The sequence below is a fragment of the Zingiber officinale genome, unplaced genomic scaffold (assembly GCF_018446385.1).
Source record: "Zingiber officinale cultivar Zhangliang unplaced genomic scaffold, Zo_v1.1 ctg171, whole genome shotgun sequence".
Classification (NCBI taxonomy): Eukaryota; Viridiplantae; Streptophyta; class Magnoliopsida; order Zingiberales; family Zingiberaceae; genus Zingiber; species Zingiber officinale.
In genome coordinates, this window is record NW_024589861.1 from 48,820 (window position 1) to 75,854 (window position 27,035).

Here is a 27,035-nt window from a genome sequence, read left to right on the forward strand (position 1 = left end):
GACACTGACACTGACACTGTTTATGGAGGAGAAAGATTTCTTTTAATTTTTCACTTCTAAAAAGCCAGAAATTATCTATTAATGAATCACTTATTTGGCCACTGTTGAATTAATCATCCTGGGTTGAGCTTGGTGTTTTCGACAAATTCCCTGCAACGTATAGATGCTACAGAACAGGAAGCTAATTAAGCCAGCCCTTCTCTATCTTTACTCTACATACGCTGTCACTCACATGGATTCTTATGTTCACTGACAAGAAGATCACCTACTACAAAAGCACAAGATACTGCAAAAATTTTGACCTTGGAGGCGAGCCATGTCGTTCCCAATATATATAATTATTTAACTTGGATCGAAGTTATGCATTCCACATGATTGAAACTATCAACGACAGCTCCAAACCACATGGAACCTCGAGCATGTTTGTCGTTTGATTGTTTCTGTATTGCAGCTTCGTTTCTCCCCACTGCACGCCGTTAATAATAAAAAGAGGAAGAGGAGAAAAAGAAATGAATCGTAAAGTTCAATATTACCTACCTAATTTTTATAATTTCAAAATACAAATCACATTGCCGTTATACTCCTTCCTTTCCACTAAATAATTATGTGGGTATGTACACCGTTAATGTACTCCTGCAAGTCTTCTTAATATATGCACACCATCACGAATCTTAATACATTCACACCATCACGATCTGAATTCGATAACATAAATTGATAGTAGTAAAATTTTAAACTTCGAAGGTTTAAGAAAATTTGTCATAAGTTCATTATAAGATTCAGGAATAAACTAACCAACACCAATAGATTTCTAGTACTCCCTTAGTTTGAAAAATATCAAAATTTTAAATGTATCGGACAGTTTTGTCTAAAATTGACTAATAGACCTAGAAAACTTTGAATTATTTCAAATTAAAACAAATATACTCTTGTAAACTTCATTAATGCATACATGTCCTCATATCGAATTCAATAGCATAAATTAAAAGTGGTGAATTTTAAAATTTACAAAGGCGTGAGAAAATTTGTCACAAAGACAATAATACTCATTAACCAATATCATCAATGAGTTCCTAGGACTCTCTTAGCTTGAAAAATATCATACTTTTAAATTTTTAAACTTCTAAATGTGTCAATTAGTTTTGTCTGAAATTAATTGTTGACTTAAAGAACTTCGAATCATTTTAAATCAAGATCAATATACTTTTGTAACATTCTTAATGCATTCATGTCCTCATATCTTAATTTGATAGTATAAATTAAGAGCAATAAATATTTGAACGGGTAAAGTAAAAATTTAGAGATGCGTACTCAAAGATATATAATTATTTTGTGGAAAGAAGTGAGGAGTATAACAAGAATGTGATATGTGAAATGGATAATATTGAAATTTCCTCACATGGTTCAATAAAATGTTGAGAAAGCCTCCGGGAAATGGTGCAGCGACATGACGCATTCTCAATTTCCCAAGGATCGAGTTACAATTTCGACAAAGTAATGAATACATTTCTTTTAATGAACAATTTACCTAAAAATGTTGGGCTTATGAATCATCCATTGTCCGTACTTCCTAATTTATTTTGATGATCAATGAAAATCTTCTGTGAGATGGACCAATTAAAAAAAAATACTAACAAAAAAAAAAGTTGACTTTAGAGAATTGAAACACGAGTAATTGTTGTGCGAGGTTCAATCATTGCAGTGCAGTAAAGAGGAAGAATTGAAGTTAAATTCCTTCCCTCTTCCGTGCCAATGGCGATGTAGGTGAAGCATACCACATTGGGCTGCCTATCAACTGCCTCTTGAAGAAATGACAGTCCATAATCCATTATTTTAAGCCCTGGATTCTGTGACAAACAATACTACCAATGGCGTGAAGACCAATGAGGCATCTTCGCTTCTTTTTTGGGTGGGAAAAACTACCATATGGAGGAAGCTTCATTCAGCCATGGTGTTCATGCCCCTTTACGCTTCCATTAATTTGCTTTCCAGAGTCATATTTTCTTATCTTTTCAGTTTGTCAAAAAAAAAAAAAAAAGCTGTAATCACTCTTTTAGCAAACTGTACGTAGAGGAGTGCCCCAATAGTCACGTAATTCTAAGTTTTTCGAAAAATCAACTTTCAATTTAAGCAGTAGAATTCAGGTATGAGTAGAGTATGGTCACATTCAGAAAACTCAAAATGATTTTGAAATTTTTAAGATCAACAACGAGTTTTAACAAGTATGGCAGACTTAGATCTTTTAACAAGTAACTTATCTTGAGGTTAAGAAGATTTCAAAAATCTAATACTCTCGATTTAGAATGTGAAATTTAGATCTGAGAATGTGATTATATTTAGGAGTCTCTTGAAAGTGTAATGAATTTGATTTGAAGTTCCTAAGATCATTCATGAATTTGGATCAAAACTCACTTTGACCTTCAAATCAAATTATGAGCAATTATGAGCAATTGACAGCTAATAAAAGGGGTATAATGAGAAACTATGTGTTTCGAGAAACAACTACATATTAAGGAAATTTAATTACGTGGTTCAATAAACTATGGTTTTCTTTAATCTCAACACTTTGTATCCTAAGCACTGTATTGTGGCACGAAATGGAAGGGACGAAGGGTTTATGACAAATATGATGCTTCCTGAACAAACCCGAAGCTTCACTGTACTCGAACGGGAGAAGGCTATGAGACAGTTTGGATCTGTCCTCCAACAAAAGAAATCTTTCCAGCAGTGAAGTGCAGTATACTTTAATAAGAAACATGTTTTCCACCGAGATCAGAATCACATGACCTGGACAAGGTTCTTCTACTCCAAGCACTTATTCCTAGGAAAAGTTTGCATGAGACAAACTCAATTAATGACTCATGGCACTGGGCCTTGGCTGATTTTAGCATCTGATCTTCCCCAGACTGACACACTGACCCAATTTTTCTCTCACAAGTCAACCATAGCTTGGTTCACCTACATCACCATTGCCTATCTAGGAGCAACACCGAAGTGACTATCAGGTTAAGGAAGAGCCCACTGAATGATCTATTAAACAAGTGAGGAGTTTGGTGGTTGAACTGTTTCATGAATTATTTGGGTTAGTTTGACTGTTTTCTCCACGCATTTGGCTTCTCATTCTTCTTCCTTCCTTTGATGTTTTTGTTTCTTCATCGTTGTAGGAATTAGAATGGTGAAGTTCACAGCTGCAGCAAGAGACTCCATTGATGCAGTTTCTGCAATTCATAAGCGCTCAAAAAGGTTTCACTTTTGTGTTCGTCGTCTCTCTTCTACTCTTCTACTCTTCTTTAGGCGATTGTATGAACGAAAACCGTCTTCTACTAGATTTAATCAAATCCTAGATTTCTGAAATGACAGTGATTGTGAAAAGAGAATCAAGAAAGATAAGCTGGATGCATTGATCCAATCATTTCATCATGTTAGTGTGGTAGAGCTCTTTCCCTCCTTTTCTTCCCATTTTTTTTACTTAATGAGTTTCCAAATAGCTTTTTGGACTCTGCATTTGATATGGTTGCAAGGATAAAGAAGAAGACATTCTAGCTGAAATGAACAAAAGATCATCGCCAAAATATCTGATTGAAAGCTCTTTAAAGACAGAGGTAATATGGAAATTGTCCAAATGAATCTTGAGCATGTAGAACTATTTATTCATAGACGGCCTCTCACAGTCTCACTTCCTCAATGCAGATCCTACAACTGGAAAAATGCCTCAAAGATCAGATTGTGGTACGCCGGGCACTCGAAAAAGCACTGCAGCACGACATTTCTTATGTTGATGAATCATCTATTAGTTGCATCCCAAAAGTAAGCTCTTTCTTCTCTTAGCAGCATCCCTCGTGGCCTTTCAGCTGCTTCTTTATATATATATATATATCCATATATATTTCGATTATAATGGAAGATGCCTACATGACGAAGAATCAATATGAACCAGTAATTCAGATTTCACAATTGGCTCATCCAAATTTTTTTGATGTCAGCCAACAAAGGAACTAATAAGAGAGATTGCAATGTTAGAGTTAGAAGTTGTGCATTTGGAACAACATCTTCTATCCCTCTACCGGCGAGCATTTGAGCAACAAATACCCAATGCACCACACCATGCCGTCGAAGATGAAACTACGCGACTGCTAGTTCCACAATCAGCACCATTTCCAGAATCTGCCTCGCATGATCTGTCTTTTAGAGAAGTAGCATCGGCAGTTCGAGGTCAAGAGAAGAATAGCCGCAGAATTCACCGCAGCCATTCGTCGTTAGTGCCACGTTCAGTTCGTTCAGCTACAGGGATACCTTGTGCTAAAAATCTAGCTCGAGCGTTTGGGGCATGCCATACTCTACCACTGTCTTTCCTTGAAGTATGTGATCATACTAAACCCTCTTCTTTCATGGTCACACTCTAAAGATGATAGCAAAAAGAAAGCTCTTTCTCCTTGGTTTCTAACAGTTGTTGCCTTTGGTCTATGGACAGCATGAGCAAAGCTTCAATTCAGGGGTGACGAGCCTCGCAGAACACCTCGGAACTACAATCAAGCATCACATTCCTGAAACACCAAACAGACTCTCTGAAGACATGGTCAGGTCAATGTGTGCCATCTATTGCAAACTTAGGGACCATCATGGTGTTTCATCTTCACCTACCTCCTCCTTCTCGTCAAGGACCACTTTCTCTCCCCGTTATACCAGAGAATTGTGGAGTCCTTGTCGTAAGAGGGATGCAATTCTTGACGCCTGGTTTGACAATTCTAGATGTTCTGAAAGATTGAAGGAGTTAAGCGGACCTTACAGTATGATGGTAGAAGTGTCTTCCATTTGCAAGGCCAGTAGAAGGTGCAGTGATATCCAAGAAATGCTGCAAAGCTACAAGTAAGGCACTGCCTGATTCATATTTGGTAATTGGAACTTTGATCTCTGTTACAAATGTAAGCACAGTGACAACTGAGATCCAAATAACTGCTTGATCTCAGTTTACACATCATATAAAGCTTTTGTTTGTTGAGTTTGGAACTGACTTGTCCTGTTACAGAGTGCTTATGCAGAAACTGGAAACAGTTGACCTAAGAACGATGAACAACGAGGAAAAGATCGCATTCTGGATCAATATCCACAACGCAATGACGATGCATGTAACTACTTCATTTTCAGATAATTCATCATCAACCATTTAGCTTCCAGAAATTGACCCTCATCTCCTGCTGTGATCGACAGTCATACTTGGAGCATGGGATTCCAGGAAGCAACATGAAAAAGGCTTCATTGGCCACCAAGGTAATCTAAAGTTATTTTTGTTTTATAGAGATTGTAAGCTTGAAATGTTGATATTCTTCCTCTCAGAATGTGTACAATGTTGGCCGTCGAATGGTAAATGCTGATACTATACAGGGTTTCATACTCGGTTGCCGAATGCATCCTCCTGGGCAGGTATTTATAGCGCTTTTAATCCCTTTTTTGCATGATACTATGCTCAACTCTTCTTAATTGTAGTGGCTGAGGGCATTACTCTCCTCGAGAGTAAAGATCAAAGACAATGATGAATGGAAAGCCTTTGCCATTGAAAGCTCTGAACCTTTAATTCGCTTCGCACTTTGCTCAGGGAGCCATTCGGATCCTGCAGTAAAAATTTCTCACACTTATGTTTCTCTTCATCTGCAGCATGCTGAAAGTCTAAAACCTGTGTGAAATGGCTTTGGCTGCCTTCTGCTCCAGGTTCGAGTGTACAACCCCAAGAGATTATTCCAACTGCTGCAGGCTGCAAAGATGGAGTACATCCATGCGACCGTGACGATTGGCAAGGGACGCAGGATTCTTGTGCCAAAGATCTTGGACTACTTCGCGAGGGACTCCAACTTGTCCTCCCAGGAACTGGTGGAGATGATCAAGTGCCATCTTCCTGAAAGTTTAAGGCTCATCGTCGACGCATGCCAGGGAAGCAGTTCTGCAAAACTCATCGAGTGGGTGCCACACAACGTCTCTTTCAGATACTTGTTGCCTAGGGACCTTGGAAATCTCAAGTCTCATTAAGAGAATAAAACATGCATTAATGTATGAATCCTTTGTAAAATTGTTGCTTTCCAAGTAATTAACGATCGTTTTGTTAACGGGCACACCCATCAACTATTCGTTGTTGTAACAAGTCTTTCCTAAGCCCCTGGGATTCAGTCATCATAGTTTGCTATTGAGACAACTTTAATTCAACATAAAACAAATCATCAATAAGGCACGTTCTAATCATTTTCAATTATCAAGTAAAATGCTCTCAATGCTAAAACTTTTAAACCGGTGTCAACCTGCTGTTTAATGAGCATGATACAATGAATAGAGGAACAAGATCTCCCAAATACAAATCTTTTTGTGGCATATACTTTCAGTAACCTCGAAAAGGACAGATACATAAACACAACTATGCTTACAATTCAGTAACATACATTAATCATAAGTGTGTATAGACAAAGCAATGTAGCTGTTTATTCATGGAGACAGATTCCTCAACAATAGATGACATATTTGACCTAATAACAGACAGTAGGCAAACTTACAACATCGAAACAGAATACCCATTTCATGACATTTCTTTGGTCACTTTGAATTCCATCCATAAGCACTGTATTGGACAGGATATCTGCACAACATCTTGGTTCATGAACGAGATGCAAGAGGAGGAAAATTAAAGAGCAAGGGAATACATGTATCAATGACCAGTCATATATGCAGAAGCATTCTTAGCATAAGAAACATTGAATCTAGATGATACAGATTCATTGTTGTAGGTCAAAAATCTGAGAAGATTGTTGAGATACACACACTATAAAACTCACAATTTGTGCTACCTAAATCAAACAAAATGCCAGGTTAGTTATGCGACTGCTTAGGAACTATAACAGTCATGAAAACAGCACTGAGGAGCAAAATCCTAACATCCAGAAGATAAAACGCAAAATAGAACGGATTTGGTGAAAAGGTAATGTGTTAAAAGAGTAGTAGAAAAAAAAAAATTTCTCTTGTCAAACGGAATCATCATTTCACAGTAACTCTAAAATCAACAAAATTGTACTCTAGAACTCCAAATATCTTTCAGTTGAAGATCTAAGTGCTTTGTCAGTCAACTTTTGGATTGCTCAATTCCATCAATCTGAAGCTCTAAAATCAACAAAATTGTACTCTAGAACTCCAAATATCTTTCAACTGAAGATCTAAGTGCTTTGTCAGTCAACTTTTGGATTGCTCAATTCCATCAATCTGAAGCCTAGCATGATAGACTTGTAGTCATTTCATGAACACCATTTCCTCTAATATAAATAGCTAAAATATCATCAACACTAAAAATCTAGTAAAATCAAGTAGAAACACACCCTAAATTGAGTCTTTAATAAAATGGAACCTAAAAAAACATCAAATTTAGTCTATATTAAAACACTTAAAATTAAATCTTGATCAACTAAGCTAGCACCAAAATTTAGTTAAGCTAACTCCATATCTGAGTAAGTCAGCAAATCAATTTTTAATGCAGCTAGAAACAGCTACACCTCAATCTCATTAAACTAATACTTCAATTTAATTAAGCTATCACCTTACATAATGGTCTAATTGGTGGCCACAAACAAGTTCTAAATTGATTTATAACCACAATTCAAATTTTACAAGTCACTGTTGAATAATGATGTCTTGTTCACTTCAAGCTATTCAAACAAGAAAGTAGGCAAATGGTCATTTTTTCCAAAGGCTCTTAGAGCCATGCAAGATATTTTAAATATAAGTCTCTTTTAATACTTGGTACTATTTATCGTCATGACATCGAATTTGCCAAGTAGACCAGGAGTTCACTGTTGAGAGCACTTTAAATTGTCGTAGTCATCAGGTGGGCCATCTTATCAATGGATTCAAACGCTCTTAGGTTCCAAAAGGACCTGTCATTGTAACACACACACTAGATGATGAACGTTGAGAACACTTTGCATTGTCCTGGTCCTCAATTGGGCCATCTTAGTGGTGGATTAAAACATTATAAGTTCTAAAAAAATTTGTAATTGTACAAAAAGAATTTTTAATTCTTTCAATACCTAATTGCTCTAACAAATACTATCTTTTTCAAGATATTTTAGTAGTAGTTCTCCCTTTGAGCTGCTTGTTAACTTCATAACTGTTGGATAATTTAGAGCAGAATAATATTCACACCACTGCAATATCATTTAGAGGATTAAAATTCTGAGAAATTGTGAAGACACTAGATTGGACAAGGCCTCCAAGGAAAAAGAAATTTCTTGAGGAATTTCACAGCTCATTTCCTCATATTATTTTCAAGAAAAGCTGCACTGAAAAAGATAATGAAAAGGAATGGAGTTTGCCACGTATCTCTATATGTAAAAGAACCCTCGTTATAGATAAATTTAGTGTCTAGGTATCTGGTAACAAAACAAGATGATTCATAGCAGATTGGGAACAGCCTCATAAATAAATATATCAAGGGTTGCCAAATTGTGCTTAAAAGATCTGAAAGTGCTTTAACATGGTATCTGTGGCAAGAAATTCCAGTCCATAGGAAAACGTACTTGTAATTTGCAATGCATATAGTATTATTGTAGTAAAACCCATTTTCCTGATTTGCTAGTGCCATTCTAATTGTTACACATTGATACTACATTATTTGATCAAATTTATTTCTATAGGCATGCTTTGACTGTGTATATTGAATTGTGACTGAAATAATCAGCATATTCTAAATTTGACAAATTAGCACAACTAATCAGCATACTAGTTTACCTGATTGATAAAACTCAGTTTGCACTGGAGGCTGGAAGACAAGGAGCTGAGGTATCAGTTGGGAGACTGACCACATGATTCCCAGTGACCCCTTCATCGTTTGATATTGCAGCTGAGTTGACCGCAACAGGTGAAGCAAAAGCACTAGCACTGTTATCCCTTGTTGCTAGGTGATTTACCATGCCTGAGCCTGTGTCAATTTGTGTATTTGGTTGCCTTCTAAGTTCAGAAGTAAGATTAGGCACAGCACTATTACGAGAGAAAAGCCTCTCTCTCCATCCCCGAGTACTTTTGCTGATAGACTCTTTGTACCTAGATGGTAACACAATATGGCCATTTCAGTCCATCTGACCGTCTAGGCCTTAAAAAATGGCAAGCAAGACATTATATACCTCATTGAGACAGCATTTAAACGAGATCGCACAGATTCTGAGAGAGATTGAAAATCTGATGGTCCTGGCCTGTCTTGAAGGACTGGAACTGATTGGCTGGCGTAGGTAATGTGCAAATACTATTTATCATACAATGCAATATACAAGGAAACAGATGAAAACAAAGATGTAATTGTATGGAGGACCTGTTGGTGGTACTGGGTCTGCTATGGTTGGTGCTGGTTTCTGATGCTATTGCATCATTCTGTTCGGCTTGAATTGAGATCGGGTGTGTTTCTTCTGTTGAGGCAGTTGGTTCGTTTTCTTCTTGTGCAGAAGAGGAAGATCGATAACCAACATAGGGTGCATTTGGATGTGGAGAGAAGATCAAAAACTGTGGATGGGGATGAGATCCTGACCGACCACGATGCCCATCTCTCCTGGAAATATGGTGCACCCTTCCCATTGCTGCTGCAGCAGCTAAGTGCTGCATTAAGCGCTCTTCAAATTCAGCTTCACTTCCACCTCCTGGTAACTGCAGTATTGATCAAAAAGCTTATTATCTTCTATAGAAGGATAAAACTATGAAGTATGAAATTAACATGACTACCTACATGCTGCAATTCAAAATCTCCAAGAGCTGGATGATGAAAGATAGTAGTTGTTTGTGTTTTGTTTAGTCTAATGTTCCTCTCCCTTATTACAGCATCAAGCAGTTCCTGGCTGCCATGTTCAGCATTAAACAATGAACTGAGGATATGGGAAATTATCCTAATAGATTTTGTCATTTTGCAATCTATGCCAAATCAAATGAAACCTGGTAGGATCCTTCAAAGAGATGGACTGCCAACACATGGGGCATTGGGAACTCCTCTGGCACCTGCTTGCAAATTCTTGGCATGAATACCTCAGTTCTACTAGCATCCATGCTAGGTGCTATTGATATTGTAAATGAAGAAGAAAAGAAAGAGATGTGCACTAAAGATCATTGAGCCAACTTATTTCCGAAGAAGCACATTAACAACCAAGTTAATGGATAAAATACAATGAAACTTGGCCTAGCTTACAATAACGACTGAATCTTACACCACTGAGCAACAACAGTGAGAGCATTAATAATGACTAGAAATTGATAAGGCTCATGCCTTATTAGGTGGAAACAGGATCATGGAATGCATATTTCCTTTGACCTTAATAAGACCTGCAGTGCACGGTCGACAAGATCCTGACTTTGCTGAGCAGCAAGCATAACGACTAAAATAATCGGTCCTTAGCAACAAATATACAACATCATGAACAAAGTCGTTGATTACCACTCAAGAATGCACTGGAGATGGAACTCATGCTTGCAACCAGTAACCTATACGAGCAACGACAGCAATGCAAAAAATGAGAAAAATAAATAAATCCAGATTAAGTAACAAAATTGATGATTTTATCCGATCAATAAAAGATCCACTAAACCGCGTACTGTCGAAGGATCACTTTGGCAGAATTCTTCAAGACATATGCTGCAGGCATCGTCGCAGGCGTCTTGGATGCCCCCTTCCACAAAAGCCGCAGCTGACGACAAGTCCTTCTCCATCTTTGCGCCCTCCTCCATCCCTAAACCCTAAACCCGATAAACTAACAAACCAAAAACAAGCAACCAAAGAAGTCAGAAACAGATCGACATCACAGACGGTCAAAAAAAAAAAAAAATCTTTGGAATACAACTCGATCGACTTGAAAAAACGTCAAACTAAAACCATGGGGCTATCGCTGACTCTGATAAAGCCGGCATCTTCATGGATAGATCGCCACGATCCATGATTAATCCTTGTAATTTAATCGAGAATCAGAGAAACATAGCGGAGAAAACAGTACCTGGAAGGAATCGGAGACGCTAGGTCGAATAGAGGCTCTCCCTGGCGCGTGCCTCGAGCGTTGATGATGAGCGCCTAATAATTGATCAAGTAATCAGAGGAGGAGACTTCTTCCACCTTCATTTTGACCTGGGAAGCCGATTCCCCATTTCCACGAGCATTGCAAGTGGTTTAGGAGGTCATCAATGGCCGATGAATGCGATTAACGAAAGCATTGTTTCGCTCAATGAGATTTATCAGGTTGAGTTGTCGTCAGCTAATTGGCCCTCTAAGCTCCGTGCTCTTGTGGGCCACTCAACTCACCATTTGTTGGGCCTTGTTCACTCTCCATTTGTCAGCCCATAATATATTATTTAAAAAATATAAATAGAAATATATTTTTACAATTATTTTTAATAAAAAATATCTCTGCAGTTATTTTTTTTAAAAATATATTATTCTTTTTAGAATAACCTTTGGAACAAATTGGTTTGCACGACAATTAATTGTTAAATTTATCACAATTTTCATAATTACTATTCCTTTTATTAAATTATTCTTTTGTGCCTTTCTTCAATTAATATATATAATTATCATAGTCCGTATCATTTAATTAAGATGTTTATTAATCATTTAAATAGATATTTATATAATCTTAAATATAATTTTTTAAATTTTTTCTTAATACAATTCAATATTTTTCTTAAATATTTTTCATTTATTATCATATTCATTATTTTATCACTATATATTCATTTTAATATCCTTATTCTTATGATTTTTTTAATATATAATTCTATCAAATGGCACGGACATGAGTTCTAGTGGACTATCCAACATCACAAAAAATTCAAACTAGTCAAGTATAATGTGTCATATGTAAGATTTAAAGCCTTCTAAAAAGCTCTATCCAACATTTACCATCAGACCATAACTCGAGGGTTATATTCTGAATTAATATTCCGGCATAACTTCATGTATGACCTATATGATTTAATCATTATTTTATAAAAATTATTTTTAAAATTTAAAGATATTTTACAATCATAAATAATACCCTACTGTTTTCCGTATATGTTAAGACTTTTTAAGGTAATTATTCATAAAATTTCCTCTATTTTTCTCAATTTCCATGGACAATTAATACTCAAAGATACGGTGGAATTAACCAATTGCTCCTTTTCTACCTCTTTTCAAGTAAATAAAATAATGATTTTATTTTTTTATTCTTAAATTCATAAATATGGATAAGTAAAACACACGGATGTAGTCTCCTTTCCCAAGAATAGCCTGAAAATTCTCCAATTCGAAATATCCGTCAACATTCAATTGATAATGAAACACTTCCAAACGTTTTAATTATTAAAACATTCCAATTTAAATTTCAAATATCATTTTTTTATGAAGGAATATTTTAATAATACAAAAAAAATTTCAAGAGATATTTTGAAAATTATCTAGCGTTGGATGATAGTTTCAATTACCAATCATAAACTATTTTAAAAAGTAGGGACGTATTGGTAAGATGACCAGAATAAAGACCTATTTCATTTTTTTATGAAGGAATATTTTAATAATACAAAAAAAATTTCAAGAGATATTTTGAAAATTATCTAGCGTTGGATGATAGTTTCAATTACCAATCATAAACTATTTTAAAAAGTAGGGACGTATTGGTAAGATGACCAGAATAAAGACCTATTTCTTTGCGAGGAGAGGCAGAGGCCGAGGGAGAAGCGAGGGGGAGGAGAGGAGTCTTATCCTTCTCTTGTGCTGTAAATCAAGAAGCAGGCGAAGGTTTTAAGATGATTTCCGGGAAGGAATTCTACGAGGTGATGGTGGCAATGGTGCCGCTGTACGTGGCGATGATCCTGGCGTATGGCTCGGTGAGGTGGTGGAGAGTCTTCTCGCCGGAGCAGTGCGCCGGAATCAACCGTTACGTGGCTCTCTTCGTGGTTCCATTCCTGTCCTTCGACTTCATCTCAAAGAATGACCCTTACAACATGAACTTTCGCTTCATCATGGCCGATGTCATCCAGAAGCTCATCGTCCTGGCAGCGCTGGCCGTCTGGGCCCTCGTCGGCGGTCGCCGGGCCGGACTTGACTGGACCATCACCATCTTCTCCATCTCCACCCTCCCCAACACCCTCGTCATCGGCATTCCCCTGTTCCTAAGCATGTACGGCGATGGCTCAGCCCCTCTCCTGTCGCAGATCATCGTCATGCAGTGCATCGTCTGGTTCACGCTTCTGCTCATCCTCTTAGAGTGCCGGGCCGCGAAGATCATGATCGCTGATCAGTTCCCCGGCGCGTCCTCTGGCGCTATCGCTTCAATCACTGTCGACCCCGAGGTCGTTTCCCTGGGCAACCTCGACGTCGACGACCCGATCGAGACAGAGTCCTGCGTCGATGACGACGGCAAGCTCCACGTTGTCGTCCGGCGATCCAGCGCTTTCAGATCCGACCTCAACCACTCACGCAATTCCTTCGATTTTACCTCCAGCTTCTCCAACGATGATATCTACCGGCAGCAGTCGTTGCGCTACCCCTCCGGCGAAGGGGCGCGGCGGTCATCGAGCTATAGTGAGGCCAAGCTCAACACCCGGTTGCCAAGGTTCCGCCACCAAATGCCGTATAGCTCTCCTCAGCCGACGCCAAATCCTTCCGTCTCCACTACCTCACTCACAGGGGCGGCCAGCCGACAGCCCCACCTCCAAAAAGCAGCGAACGGCGGGAATAAGGACCTTCACATGTTCACGCGGAGCTTCAGTGCTTCACCAGCCATCCACGCGTTCAGAAAGTCGCCGGCAGCGGAGCACCAAGTCACAGCAGCAGTTACTACGGCCGAATGTATAAAATACCACCTTTTCTCGATTAACTATCTTGTTCCAGCATTAACCAACGCACATTGGATGATCTAGTGCCAGAGGAGTTAAGCATCAACAACAAAACGTTCGAGGAAGACGAAACAGCTCCACCTCACCAAGGAGGCGATGGGAAGACCAAAGAGGAGGCGACCGCCGACAAAAGATGCCCCGGGGAAGTAACGGCCATGCCGCCGACAGTCGTGATGATGAAGCTCATCCTGACCATGGCCGGGCGGAAGCTCATCAGAAATCCCATTACCTATTCCACCTTGATCGGCCTCATCTGGTCTCTCGTAAAATTCAGGTATATAGCCACATAAACCAATCTCGCAAATTCACAGGATCGTGAGTCTAATTATTGACTGTAGGTGGGACTTGGAGCTCCCCAGGATCATAGATAAGTCCTTGGAATTGATCCAGAATACCGGCCTCGGCATGGCCATGTTCGGCCTCGGTCAGTCTCCAAAATCCCCTGTTTCCTGCATTAATTTCGCTACTTAACAATTACAATTCGCAGGTATGTTCATGGCGCTGCAATCGAGACTCATAGCATGCGGGTACAAGCTCGCGATATACGGCATGGTCCTGAAGTTCCTCCTCGGCCCAGCCGTCATGGCCATACCCTCAGCAGCATTCGGCCTGCGCGGCGATCTCTTGCGGATCGCCATTGTCCAGGCAGCTATGCCTTGCAGTGTTGTTTCCTTCGTGTTCGCGAAAGAGTACAATTTGCACGCGGACATTCTCAGCACAGCGTGAGCACATACCGATCTCTTGCCCTTCTTCTCTCATCTTCTTCATCGTCAATTAATCAACTCCTTGCTTGAAACTTTGTGACAGAGTGATCACAGGGATGATCGTTACTGTGCCCGTAGCGCTGGTTTACTACATCCTCTTGGGCCTATGAAACCGATCTTCTAACTCACTCACTATTACAATTAGATGCAGCTTTACCGACCTGGTTTTGTTGTCGATCGAACAGGCCTTCTTCAAGCTCTATCCTATAATTGTCATTGTTTTATGTTTGCCATGTGCGAGAGACCGGGCCTTCTTGTTCATGTGCCCATGTAATGCCTTCGTTTTGATTGTTCGGCACATGTTTATGTGGCCATCCCTTCCTTTTGCCTCGCAAAAGAACGCAGAGAAACTTGTGCCTTTCCCAGAACAAATTGCACTGTTGGAATTGTAAATCAAATTGCATTGGCCTTCATTAAGCTAGCCTAGCCTAATTTGATTGAATGCTTAGAAAGAAATCAAGTTGCTTTAGACTTCTTTTTTTTTTGTAATGGCTATAGCTAAGTTGTTTCGTGAAAGCAATATTGAGAGAGAAAAACACAGAGTTAAATTATTTTCTTAATCATATTCTTTCACATTATTGTAGCATTCACATAATATTATATGATCACATAATATTATATGATATTGTTCGAAATCAGTGAAGATAATAAGTTAGGGTGTGACTTTATTGTTGACTCGATGAAGACTCCGCATAATTTTGGAACACAAGGAGCGTTAGTATCAGGTCAGGAAAGGGATCTTCGGTGTTTGCCCTCCAACGCACAAGTTAGTGGTCAGTCTCAGAGAAGAAAGTAGTGAACTGTAGCAAACAACACGTGCAAATAAGAAGCATCCTATATCTCCGCCTGTAGATGGAGACCTCTTTTATAATGTCACCGTTGCATTATTCACGCATCTCAAAGCATTAACATGTTTCCCAAAACTTTCCTAAAAAATGATAGGCCATAAAATGCCCCTGACCTCTTTCCTTAAACGAGCCTGCAAATAGTTGTGACTTGACAGACTGGAAGTGTCTAAAGGACGATTTGTTGACGGCATATTCTCTGTCATTTTCAGCATAAACTTTCAAAATCGTACGATATGACAGATATCTAAGTTCCGCTATAAGTTGACCGACGACCACTCAACAGGTATATCGCCAACTCGGCCGTATAGAATATAGCTATTGACTTGTTCTTCACTCAGTTTTCATGTTGTGGAGAGGCGTACTGTATTCGATCGACCCTTAGGTCAAATCAGCAAGGATGGTGGGTCGGGTAACTTAGTATTTAGTTCTTAACCTCATCTGTATTTTTCAGAGGACAGTCGTTTGGACGGTCTGGTCGGCTTTTCACATCCAACCGACGCCGAGAGCCCGCTCGACTAACCCTGCCTGGTTCGCAATTCGTAATCTCACGATTCGATCAACCCTGCGGCTTTAACCGTTTGACTTTGACCTCCACGTTAGTCAGTCCTTACTTCTTTGGCCCGGTTTTGGGTGGACCCCTCTTTATCACTGTATTACAAGTCTTCCCCTTAAGTCTAGTCGAACGAAAATTCAAGCCTGATTAACTGGACACTTAGTATTTTCTACAACTCTTCTACTCGACCGGACACTTTGCTATCTGAATCGTCGCTCGGCTTGAACAATTACTACTCATACAACTCCTAAGAAAACTTATTTCTTCCTGGTTGGGAGACTCCGAGGTTGACGTCGCTCGGCTCGAATGTAGGCGACACTTAGCTGTTTGTTATCTCTTTTCTGATTTCTTTCCTGAGCGACCTCCAATACTCATAGTGTCTTTTAATTACTGTTGACACCATCATGATTTCTTGGAAATCGCTAAATCCTTTGCCATTAATATAAAGCATACCGAGCATGTTTTTTTATTGTGCGCCTACTGATTATTTCCATTCCTCATTAATGTCACCTATGATTGAATGTCATGTGTCACGTTTTCATGCCGTCGAATGTCTGATGTAACAGACAACTGTTAGGATTCGATGCGACAACTGCCTTTTTGAATTGGGACGACAAAGATCGAGTCTCATTTTTCTAAATCTTTGATCGAACGATTCTGAATAATCAACGACAGGGTTTTTAAACCCTCTGCTCTCATCGGCACAACATCGCTTTCTTCTTTGCCTTTGCCTTTGTCTTCGTCTACTTCTTTGCTCTCTGCTTCTAGTCACCGGTGATTCTCATCCAGTAAGTTCCTTCTCCTTTTCACTTTCGATCTTCGATCTTCCTATGGCTCGTTCTCCTTCTCCCCCTCCGGCAATCTCCAGACTGTGGTATACCTCCACTTTGTCGGATTTTAATGGCGACGAAGTGGATCAAATGACAATGCTCTATTATATCTCTCGTGATCACAAGATTGCCATCTCGTCTACCTATGATCACCCCAATACCCCTCCTGAAGGGTTTCTAACATTTTTCAAGGATTAGTTCTACATCGGACTCCATTTTCCAATCCATCCTTTTTTTGTCGAAGTTTGTAGATATTTCCATATTCCGTTGTAACAACTAGTGCCTAACTCCTTTAGGCTACTACGCGGAGTAGTAATACTACTCTGCTTGTATAAGATTCCTCTTAATCCTCATATTGTCCATTATTTTTATTACCCTAAGCAGTCCAAACTAGGTGTCTTCCTCTTCTAAGCTAGGTCAGCGTTGTGTACTTTGATAAAATATCCTCCTCCAACAAGGGCTGGAAGTCCCACTACTTCTACATCCAACTTCCCGGTTGAGTTGGCTTCCCGACCGACTGGCAAATGCAGCTACCTAACTCCCTCGAGCTAAGAGGATATTGGTGGGAGCCGACCTACCTCCAAGCCGCAGCGTAGCTGGCCGGCCTGAAATATCACATACACAAGTTGCTATTGAAGGGTGTTTTGTATATGTTTGTGCTAAGTCCTGTCCACACTCAACTGCCCTGCACTTTTGGTGCGCCGCTTTTCCTTTTCTTATTTTTGGGTCTAACTGATTTTTTCTTCTCTTCTGCAACAAAAGTGATGTTTAGGGTTTTACTCAGCGGCTTCACTAAGTTAACTGTGGAAGAGTTGGAAACTCATGGAGTTGACAAGCTAGAGAGCCATGGGCTATTGCCGATTGGGACCTCGGAAGCGTAAACCGGTGAAGGAGAAGCGAGCTGAGTAGTGAGGAGTGACGTTGTTGCCAACACTGGCGAGCTACCTCTCGAGCGGCCCTCATTGGTGCCTGTAGAGATGCCTTCGAAGTCGACAACTTCCGTAGAGTCATTGATTTAGTGCCAACACCACAAAAGACTCCATACAAAAGATACTACCCGCTCGGCCACTTCCGTCCCCAAACTTCTGCTGCCGCATATACAAATTGGCCACCTTCAGAATGGGGAGAAAGCTGCACTTTTGCTACTTCCAAGAGAGCAACTGGCGAGCCAACTCCCCCATCCTCCGACCAGACCCCTTCGCTCTCCTAGTTGCCATCCGACGCAATCGTCATGAAGCCTCTATCTTATCTGTCGCCAGCACAAACTGGCCCTACGGTCCCTTTCTCCACCATCTGCTCTGATCCAACATCGAAATCCAAAGGTAAGGCTAGCTCGGAGTCGATAGACTCTGTAAGTACCCCGTGGTAGTCTTGATGTGGTCAACTAAGTTAAGTCAGATCCTATGTATTTAATCCTTGTGTCTAATGCTCTATTTACTCTAAAGCGCGGATGAAGAAGGGCCTCAGAGGAAGAGAAGAGAAAGGGTAAAGAAATCCCTTCCTTCTATGTTTGTTTATCTTGATAGAGGAAGATGGATACATGCAACGTAACTTAATTTGTAAATAAAAAATTATACATGCGTCATTTTTTTAGGTACATGGTATAATTTTATGAGTGAAAAAGGGTACATGTGTCATTTTTTTTTGTATATGGTGTAATTTTGTGAATGAAAAGGGGTATATACGTCATTTTTTTCCATCCGCTGATTTTCGTTCAATTTTGAGGTGATCAATTTTGGCTCCAAAACCATTCATTGATGGATTGTGTTTCTCTTCCATCTGAAAATTTTAATGAAGTAAACGACGGAAACTTTTCCACTGTGGAAACTTTTTCTTAGTTTTGGTTTTCGTTTTCTCCAGTAAACTGACCATAAGTGTGCAGGAGCTTAGGAACATAAGAAGTCAAGTAGAAGATGTAGCTAGCGAGAATGATGGCATGGAAAAAGGAGCTGACGGGCTTGATGCATCCGAGGAACGAGATGTTGTGAAGGAGTGCACCGGTGGACGAGGAGGACATGCACGACGTTCAAGGGACGAGAAGCCAAGGAGGAAGTCTGCTCAAGGAGAAAGTCGGAGTTAGGTTCAGGTGAGCTCAACTCCGATTAGCCAGAGCATCACCCACGCGAAGAGATCAACCTTTGGGAGTTGATCTGCCTTATGGAAGGCGTCTTGGACCACGTCGAAGGCGCCTTCAAGCTGCGAATAACATTTTCCAGAAGTTATAAAAAGACCCCTATACCTAGCAAATATTTAACAACTCATGTATTGATTTCCTAATTTATTTCTGAACATCCAACGAGTGTAAGAGACTTCTCCGCCTTCAAAGAAGGAGATTTTCTTATGCTTTTCTTCTGCTTTGGATTAACAACCACCTATGCTGTAACCAAGTAATTCTGGCATTCTTACTTATACTTTTCTAGTTGTTCAGTTTATTTCAGCTTTAATTTAATTGTACTTTCTAACGAAGTTGAAAGATAGGGAAAGGTGTTGGTTTATTTTTTTTAGGGCAATTCACCTCCCCCCTCTTATAGGTCTATCTGCACCAACAAGTGGTATCAGAGTTCAACTGCTTCAAAAAGACTAACCGTCAATTGAAGTACAAAGATGATGGCTGGACCCAACATCTACCCGCCTAAGTTAGAGAGGAGTTCGCGATATAAAAGAAACGAATAGAGGTATTTTTTAAAACTGATTTTGAATTATTATTAATAATCAAATATAATTTTGTAGCCCTCAATGACTAATAAGGAGCCGAAAAGGAGGAATCCCGGTGGACCAAAAAGGAACAAGCCGACTTCGTGACAAACGAACGAGCTAAGTTTCACCTGCTGAGCGTACTTCCACCCGAAGTTAGTCGAATTAGAGATTACAACTCAGCAAAAGATCTTTGGGAGAAGTTCATGGAGCTACACAAAGGAACATCCGAAGCAAAGCTCGCGAGACGGGACCTGCTCCGGAACCAAATCAACAACCTCTGGATGGAAGAAGGTGAATCAATTGCTCATCTACATGGAAGAATAAGGAGCTAATCACTGGATTAACAAACATCGGAGAAACGAAAACTAATCCGGACGCGCAAAGGTATGCTTTAAATGTATTCTCGAGAACACCGGAATGAACATATATAGTAGACTTCTACTATATCTCCAAAGACCTCGAGGTAAGTACACTAGAAAATCTTTTTTTACTTTCAAATTATACGAGTCTCGGTGTGCATGACAAAGAAAATGACTAAGTCAAAACCTAGCACTGCAAGCCTAGAGGAGCGTACCCAATTCAGACTTATCGATTAACGAAGACGAAGCAACCTTCATGGTAAGAAAGTTCACTAAGTTTTTCAAATCTAACAAATTTAAAAAGTTGTAGACCAAGAAGTTTGTTCTGAGAACATGGAAAGTAATGTGCTATAATTATCAAGAAGAAGGGCACATCTAAGATAACTGCTCGAAACTGAAGGAGAAGGAGAAGAACAAAGGACTAAGCAAACCAAAGCACAAAAATTTGAAGGCAACGTGAGACGAATTATCATTGGAGTCCAAACTGGAGGAGTATGCCAGACTAGCACTCATAGTAAGTCACCACGAGGAGAGCATCAATGAAGGGGAAGCTACTTCTGAGGAAAGCAACAACGAAGGGAGAACATCCAACTTCAAACATGATATGGTAAGTGGGGTATGTCTTCTGCCCCTTGATCAACTATATTCTTGAATAACATTAATGACTAAATGTTTATGCAAACTAAAATCTAAAAATAATAATTTAAAGAAAGAAAATATGGATTTAAAAAGAAAATTAGCTAATGCATGTCTACTAGAATTGTTTGATAAACTCAAAAATAATAATAATAAATTAAAAGAACAAATAGAATCCTTGAAAAATGATTATGCATGTGCAACTCCGAAAGATGTACAAAATTTAAATTTTAGAAATTACAAATGACCAAATTGGTATATCAGGAACTATAGGGGTCAAATTAGAAAAATTCATAAAAATTATGTTCCACCAAAATTTTTGATTAATCTAGTAAAAAATAATTTATATTAGATTCCTAAATTATACCTAGTATAATTTAAAATTAATCTTATGCATACTTTAAATTTTAATATATTTTATTTTTTCAATATTTAAATAAATTATTTAAATGCCTACTGTTCGTATTTTGAGTTAAAATTTATTTTATGTTGTTTGATGATTTAATCTACAAAAAATTTTTTTTGAAAATTTCTTTTCCATTAAAATATTTTCTATAATTTTTTTTTACTAAAACAATATTTTGAAAATTAAATAGATAAATATATCGAGGATTGTCAAATTGTGCTTAAAAGATTTGAGGTGGCGTTTGATTTAGGGATTTGGAAATGAGAGAATGGATTCATTCTCAAACCTTGTATTTGGTTGATGGGAATGAAATTAAAATTTTAGAATGAAATCCAAAAACTTGGTACTGATGAAACTCACCTTCTCCCTTGAGTTTTGATGGAAATGAGAATAACAATATAATTAAGTTTTAGACCAAAATGTCTTTAATATATTTATTCAATTTTTTTTTCATATTATTTTCTCTGCCCTTTTTCTCTCTCATCATACTTTTTGTCTCCTTATTCTATCATTATATTTTCTCTCTCTCATCATATTTTTTCTCTGTTCAATTTATCTGATTATACACTCTCTCTTCTAATTTTCTTTCAACACACTCTCTTTATTCATTCTCTCTCATCACAATTTTTCTCTCATCATGCTTTCTCTCCCATCACATTCTCTTTCCTTATTTTTTTCATCAAATTTTCTCTCTCCTCAATCTTTTCCATCTCTCTCATCACACTTTTTCTCTTATCATTATCTCCCATCACACTTTCTCTCTCATTATAATTTTTCTCTCCTCATCCTCTTTGCATTATGCTCTTTTCCATCACACTCTGTCATCTTTTTTTTCATCACACTTTCTCTCTCTATATTTTTTCATCATATTTTCTCTCTTATCACACTTTTTCTTTCATCATATTTTTCTCTCACATTAATTTTTTTTGTTCTCTAAGGGTAAAATTTTTTTTTTTGATTTATTCCGATAGAAAATATTTTACTAACTAAAATTATTTTTAAAAGTGAAATTCATGCTCATACCGATTCTCATTCCACAATCCTATGATTTTCATTTTCATTCCGATTTCTAGAAAAGAACCAAACGCCACCTGAAAGTGCTTTAACATGGTATATGTGGCAAGAAATTCCAATCCATAGGAGAGAGGACTTGTAATTTGCAATGCATATTGTATTATTGTAGTAAAACCCATTTTCCTGATTTGCTAGTGCCATTCTAATTGTTACACATTGATACACCATTATTTGAGTAAATATATTTCTAGAGGCATGCTTTGACTGCGTATATTGAATTGTGACTGAAATAATCAGCATATTCTAAATTTGACAAATTAGCACAACTGATCAGCATACTAGTTTACCTGATTGATAAAACTCAGTTTGCACTAGAGACTGGAAGACAAGGAGCTGAGGTATCAGTTGGAAGACTGACCACATGATTCCCAGTGACCCCTTCATTGTTTGATATTGCAGCTGAGTTGACTGCAACAGGCGAAGAAAAAGCGCTACCAATGTTATCCCTTGTTGCTAGGTGATTTACCATGCCTGAGCCTGTGTCAATTTGTGTATTTGATTGCCTTCTAAGTTCATAAGATTAGGCACAGCACTATTACGAGAGAAAAGCCTCTCTCCCCATCCCCGAGTACTTTTGGTGATAGACTCTTTGTACCTAGATGGTAACACAATATGGCCATTTTCAGTCCATCTGACCGTCTAGGCCTTAAAAAATAGCAAGCAGGACATGATATACCTCATTGAGACAGCATTTAAACGAGATCGCACAGATTCTGAGAAAGATTGAATATCTGATGGTCCTGGCCTGTCTTGAAGGACTGGAGCTGATTGGCTGGCGTAGGTAATGTGCAAATACTATCTAGCATACAGTGCAATATACAAGGAAACAGATGAAAACAAAGATGTAATTGTATGGAGGACCTGTTGGTTGTGGCTTTTGTGCTGGTTTCGATAACCAACATAGGGTGCATTTGGATGTGGAGAGAAGATCAAAAACTGCGGATGGTGATGAAATCCTGACCGACCTAGATGCCCTTCTCTCCTGGAAATATGGTGCACCCTTCCCATTGCTGCTGCAGCAGCTAAGTGCTGCATTAAGCGCTCTTCAAATTCAGCTTCACTTCCATCTCCTGGTAACTGCCGTATTGATCAAAAAGCTTATTATCTTCTATAAAAGGATAAAACTATGAGTATGAAATCAACATGACTACCTACATGCTGCAATTCAAAATCTCCAAGAGCCGGATGATGAAAGATAGTAGTTGTTTGTGTTTTGTTTAGTCGAATGTTCCTCTCCCTTATTACAGCATCAAGCAGTTCCTGGCTGCCATGTTCAGCATTAAGCAATGAACTGAGGATGTGGGAAATTATCCTAATAGATTTTGTCATTTTGCAATCTATGCCAAATCAAATGAAACCTGCTAGGATCCTTCAAAGAGATGGACTGCCAACACATGGGGCATTGGGAACTTCGCTGGCACCTGCTTGCAAGGTCTTGGCATGAATGCCTCAGTTCTACTAGCATCCATGCTAGGTGCAATTGATATTGTAAATGAAGAAGAAAAGAAAGAGATGTGCACTAAAGATCATTGAGCCAACTTATTTTATAAGAAAAAAAAATAATCTCAATTAACTTTATTGATTATTTTTAGCATGATCAGTCTAGTCCTACGAAAGTTTCCAATCGATCATCAGGATAAATCGGGAAACGCATGCTGTGGTCAGTCCAAAAACCTAACATCCTATGATTACATCTTTTATTTGGAGGAAAAATTTCTACAAATACATCGTAGTTGGGGTTCGAATCACGAATATCTAAATGAAAATCTGAATATCTTACCGTAATACGGTGACCCAGGGACAACTGATTTCCTAAGAAGCACATTAACAACAAAGTTAATGGATAAGTTTTCTCCCATGAAACTTGGCCCAGCTTACAATAACGAATGAAACTTACACCACCGAGCAATAACAGTGCGAGCATTAATAATGACTAGAAATTGATAAGGCTCATGCCTTATTAGGTGGAAACAGGATGATAGAATGCCTAGTTCCTTTGACCTTAATAATACCTGCAGTGCACGATTGACCAGATCCTGACTTGCTGAGCAGCAAGCATAACGTCAAAAAATAATATGTCCTTAGCAACAAATATACAACGTCATGAACGAAGTCGTTGATTATCACTCAAGAATGCACTGGAGATGGAACTCATGCTTGCAACCAGTAACCTATACGAGCAACGACAGGAATGCAAAAAATGAGAAAAATAAATAAATCCAGATTAAGTAACAAAATTGATGATTTTATCCGATCAATAAAAGATCCACTAAACCGCGTACTGTCGAAGGATCACTCTGGCAGAATTCTTCAAGACATATGCTGCAGGCATCGTCGCAGGCGTCTTGGATGCCCCCTTCCACAAAAGCCGCAGCTGACGACAAGTCCTTCTCCATCTTTGCGCCCTCCTCCATCCCTAAACCCTAAACCCGATAAACTAACAAACCAAAAACAAGCAACCAAAGAAGTCAGAAACAGATCGACATCACAGACGGTCAAAAAAAAAAAAAAAAAATCTTTGGAATACAACTCGATCGACTTGAAAAAACGTCAAACTAAAACCATGGGCAATCGCTGACTCTGATAAAGCCGGCATCTTCATCGACAGATCGCCACGATCCATGCCTAATCCTTGTAATTTAATCGAGAATCAGAGAAACATAGAGGAGAAAACAGTACCTGGGAGGAATCGGAGACGCTAGGTCGAATAGAGGTTCTCCCTGGCGCGTGCCTCAAGCGTTGATGATGAAAGCCTAATAATTGATCAAGGAATCAGAGGAGAAGACTTCTTCAACCTTCATTTTGACCTGGGAAGTCGATTCCCCATTTCCACAAGCATTGCAAGTGGTTTAGGAGGCCATCAATGGCGGATGAATGCGATTAACGAAAGCATTGTTCACTCTCCATTTGTTGAGCCCATAATATATTATTTAAAAAATATAAATACAAATATGTTTTTACAATTATTTTCTAATAAAAATATTTCATGTAGTTATTTTTTAAAAAAAATATTATTCTTTTTAGAATAACCTTTGGGAAAAAATTGGTTTGCACGACAATTAATTGTTAAATTTATCGCAATTTTCATAATTACTATTCCTTTTATTAAATTATTCTTTTGTGCCTTTTCTTGATTAATATATTTAATTATCATACTCTTGTATCATTTAATTAGGATATTTATTAATCATTTAAATATATATATTTATATAATCTTAAATATATTTTTAAAATTTTCTTAATACAATTCAATATTTTCTTTAATATTTTTCATTTATTATCATATTCATTATTTTATCACTATATATTCACAATAATATCCTTATTTTTATGATTATATATATATATATATATATATATATAATTTAGATATCAATAACTAACATGAGTTTTTGTGGATGATCAACATCACAAATAATTTAAACTAGTGTCTTAAGATTTAAACCTTCATTATCTAAAGGGCTCTATTCTCAATTAATAATCCGGTCTAACTCCATATATTACTTATATGATTTAATCATTATTTTATAGAATTTAAAGATATTTTACTATCATAAATAATACCATATTGTCCTCTATTGTTTCCGTATATGTTAAGACTTTTTAAGTTAATTATTCATAAAATTTCCTCTATTTTTCACAATATTTTTAATCCATTGTTTAAGAAGATATATAATTTATCTAGATAAATCTAAATAATTTTTGATTTTTTTTCCTTTATTTATTTTTTCTGTCGTGTTACGAATCATTAACTTACCACTCTTTTCATTTATAGAATTTTATACATCCATCTAGGAAAGTCAACCATTTATATTTATTTAATTAGACTTAATTCCATTTCCCATCAATTTCCATGGACAATTAAAACGAAGATACGGTGGAATTAAGGGTGTAATCTAGTCGAGTCGAGTCGAACTCTTGAATATTTGAACTTATCTTGTTTATAATTGAGTAGAGCTCGAGTTTTATTTAACGAATATATTCATGGCTCACGAGCTTATTCGAGTTTTTATTGAGCCTAAACAAGCTTAATAAATATAAATCATAAATTTAAATATTGATTAAAAACTATCGACGAAATTTTTGATATTTGGAAGAATTGGGTTGGCGCTCAATTTATCGACCGAAATTATATTTAGTCGGCAAATACAGACGGAATGTATGAATTCCGTTGGTATATATTAACGACAGAAAACTTATCCTGTCGGCAAAGGACAAACAGCATATAACGGAGGTTACCGACTGAATCAAATTCCGTCGGTATATCACCGACGGAAAAGTTAATTCTGTCGGTGATTCCCGATGGAAAAGTTAATTCAGTCGGTGATTCCCGACGGAATTAAATTTTTCGTCAGTAACCACCGACGGAATTAAATATTCCGTCAGGAATCACCGACGGAATTAACTTTTCCGTCGGTGATATACCGACAGAATACAATATTCCGTCGGGAATCACCGACGGAATTAAATATTCCGTCGGTGATTTCCGACGGAATAAACTTTTCCATAGGCATTGTATCATAAATACAGTGTTGCAGTTCGATAACTTACCTACGGAATGTAGATTTCCGTCAGAAATTACTGACGGAATATTGAATTCCGTCAGCAATATGCAGTAAAAAATTTGAAATCTCTGTTTTGCATTTCCCACTTATCATATATACAATTTTTATACAATAAAATCATCAAAAACGATGGTAACACAAACACAAATCATACATAATTAATCACAATCAACAACCAACACAACATACAATATGCTCACAAACAAATGATAAAAATGTCTAAAAAATAATACAAAACATACTAACAAGTGGCCATATCTCCAAAATTCAATACAAAATAAAACATAACCAAATATCAAGTACTGACAATCATAAACATCCAAAAGTATTGACAAGTCAACGTCAAATACAAAATATCCAAACTTACCATGATACATCACCTACACATATATCCAAATATAATTATGTAAAAGTCAAATATAAGAGATTATAAT

General features: G+C 37.9%; 3 protein-coding genes and 1 pseudogene across 3 annotated transcripts; 2 read left to right on the plus strand and 2 right to left on the minus strand.

The window, feature by feature from the left end:
• Positions 1 to 2,875: 2,875 nt before the first annotated feature.
• LOC122036541 lies at positions 2,876 to 6,098 on the plus strand. Its single transcript, XM_042595890.1, has 12 exons — positions 2,876 to 3,082; positions 3,165 to 3,243; positions 3,361 to 3,430; positions 3,522 to 3,602; positions 3,691 to 3,807; positions 3,984 to 4,358; positions 4,472 to 4,866; positions 5,027 to 5,126; positions 5,209 to 5,268; positions 5,335 to 5,421; positions 5,485 to 5,613; positions 5,707 to 6,098. The coding sequence occupies exons 1-12, from the start codon at positions 3,070 to 3,072 to the stop codon at positions 6,019 to 6,021; spliced, it is 1,821 nt and encodes a 606-aa protein (XP_042451824.1). The 5' UTR covers positions 2,876 to 3,069; the 3' UTR covers positions 6,022 to 6,098.
• Positions 6,099 to 6,336: 238 nt separating this feature from the next.
• Positions 6,337 to 11,196, minus strand: LOC122036542 (E3 ubiquitin-protein ligase RHF2A-like). Its single transcript, XM_042595891.1, has 9 exons — positions 10,995 to 11,196; positions 10,600 to 10,754; positions 10,442 to 10,488; positions 9,946 to 10,008; positions 9,743 to 9,851; positions 9,335 to 9,663; positions 9,150 to 9,245; positions 8,758 to 9,069; positions 6,337 to 6,619 (listed from the first exon to the last, which is right to left on the minus strand). Exons 2-8 carry the CDS (start codon positions 10,729 to 10,731, stop codon positions 8,772 to 8,774), a joined length of 1,074 nt encoding a protein of 357 aa, XP_042451825.1. The 5' UTR covers positions 10,732 to 10,754; positions 10,995 to 11,196; the 3' UTR covers positions 6,337 to 6,619; positions 8,758 to 8,771.
• Positions 11,197 to 12,716: 1,520 nt separating this feature from the next.
• On the plus strand, positions 12,717 to 15,036 carry LOC122036540 (probable auxin efflux carrier component 1c). Its single transcript, XM_042595889.1, has 5 exons — positions 12,717 to 13,822; positions 13,894 to 14,143; positions 14,208 to 14,293; positions 14,357 to 14,591; positions 14,677 to 15,036. The coding sequence occupies exons 1-5, from the start codon at positions 12,778 to 12,780 to the stop codon at positions 14,741 to 14,743; spliced, it is 1,683 nt and encodes a 560-aa protein (XP_042451823.1). The 5' UTR covers positions 12,717 to 12,777; the 3' UTR covers positions 14,744 to 15,036.
• Positions 15,037 to 22,105: 7,069 nt separating this feature from the next.
• LOC122036543 lies at positions 22,106 to 24,924 on the minus strand (annotated as a pseudogene).
• Positions 24,925 to 27,035: the final 2,111 nt, after the last annotated feature.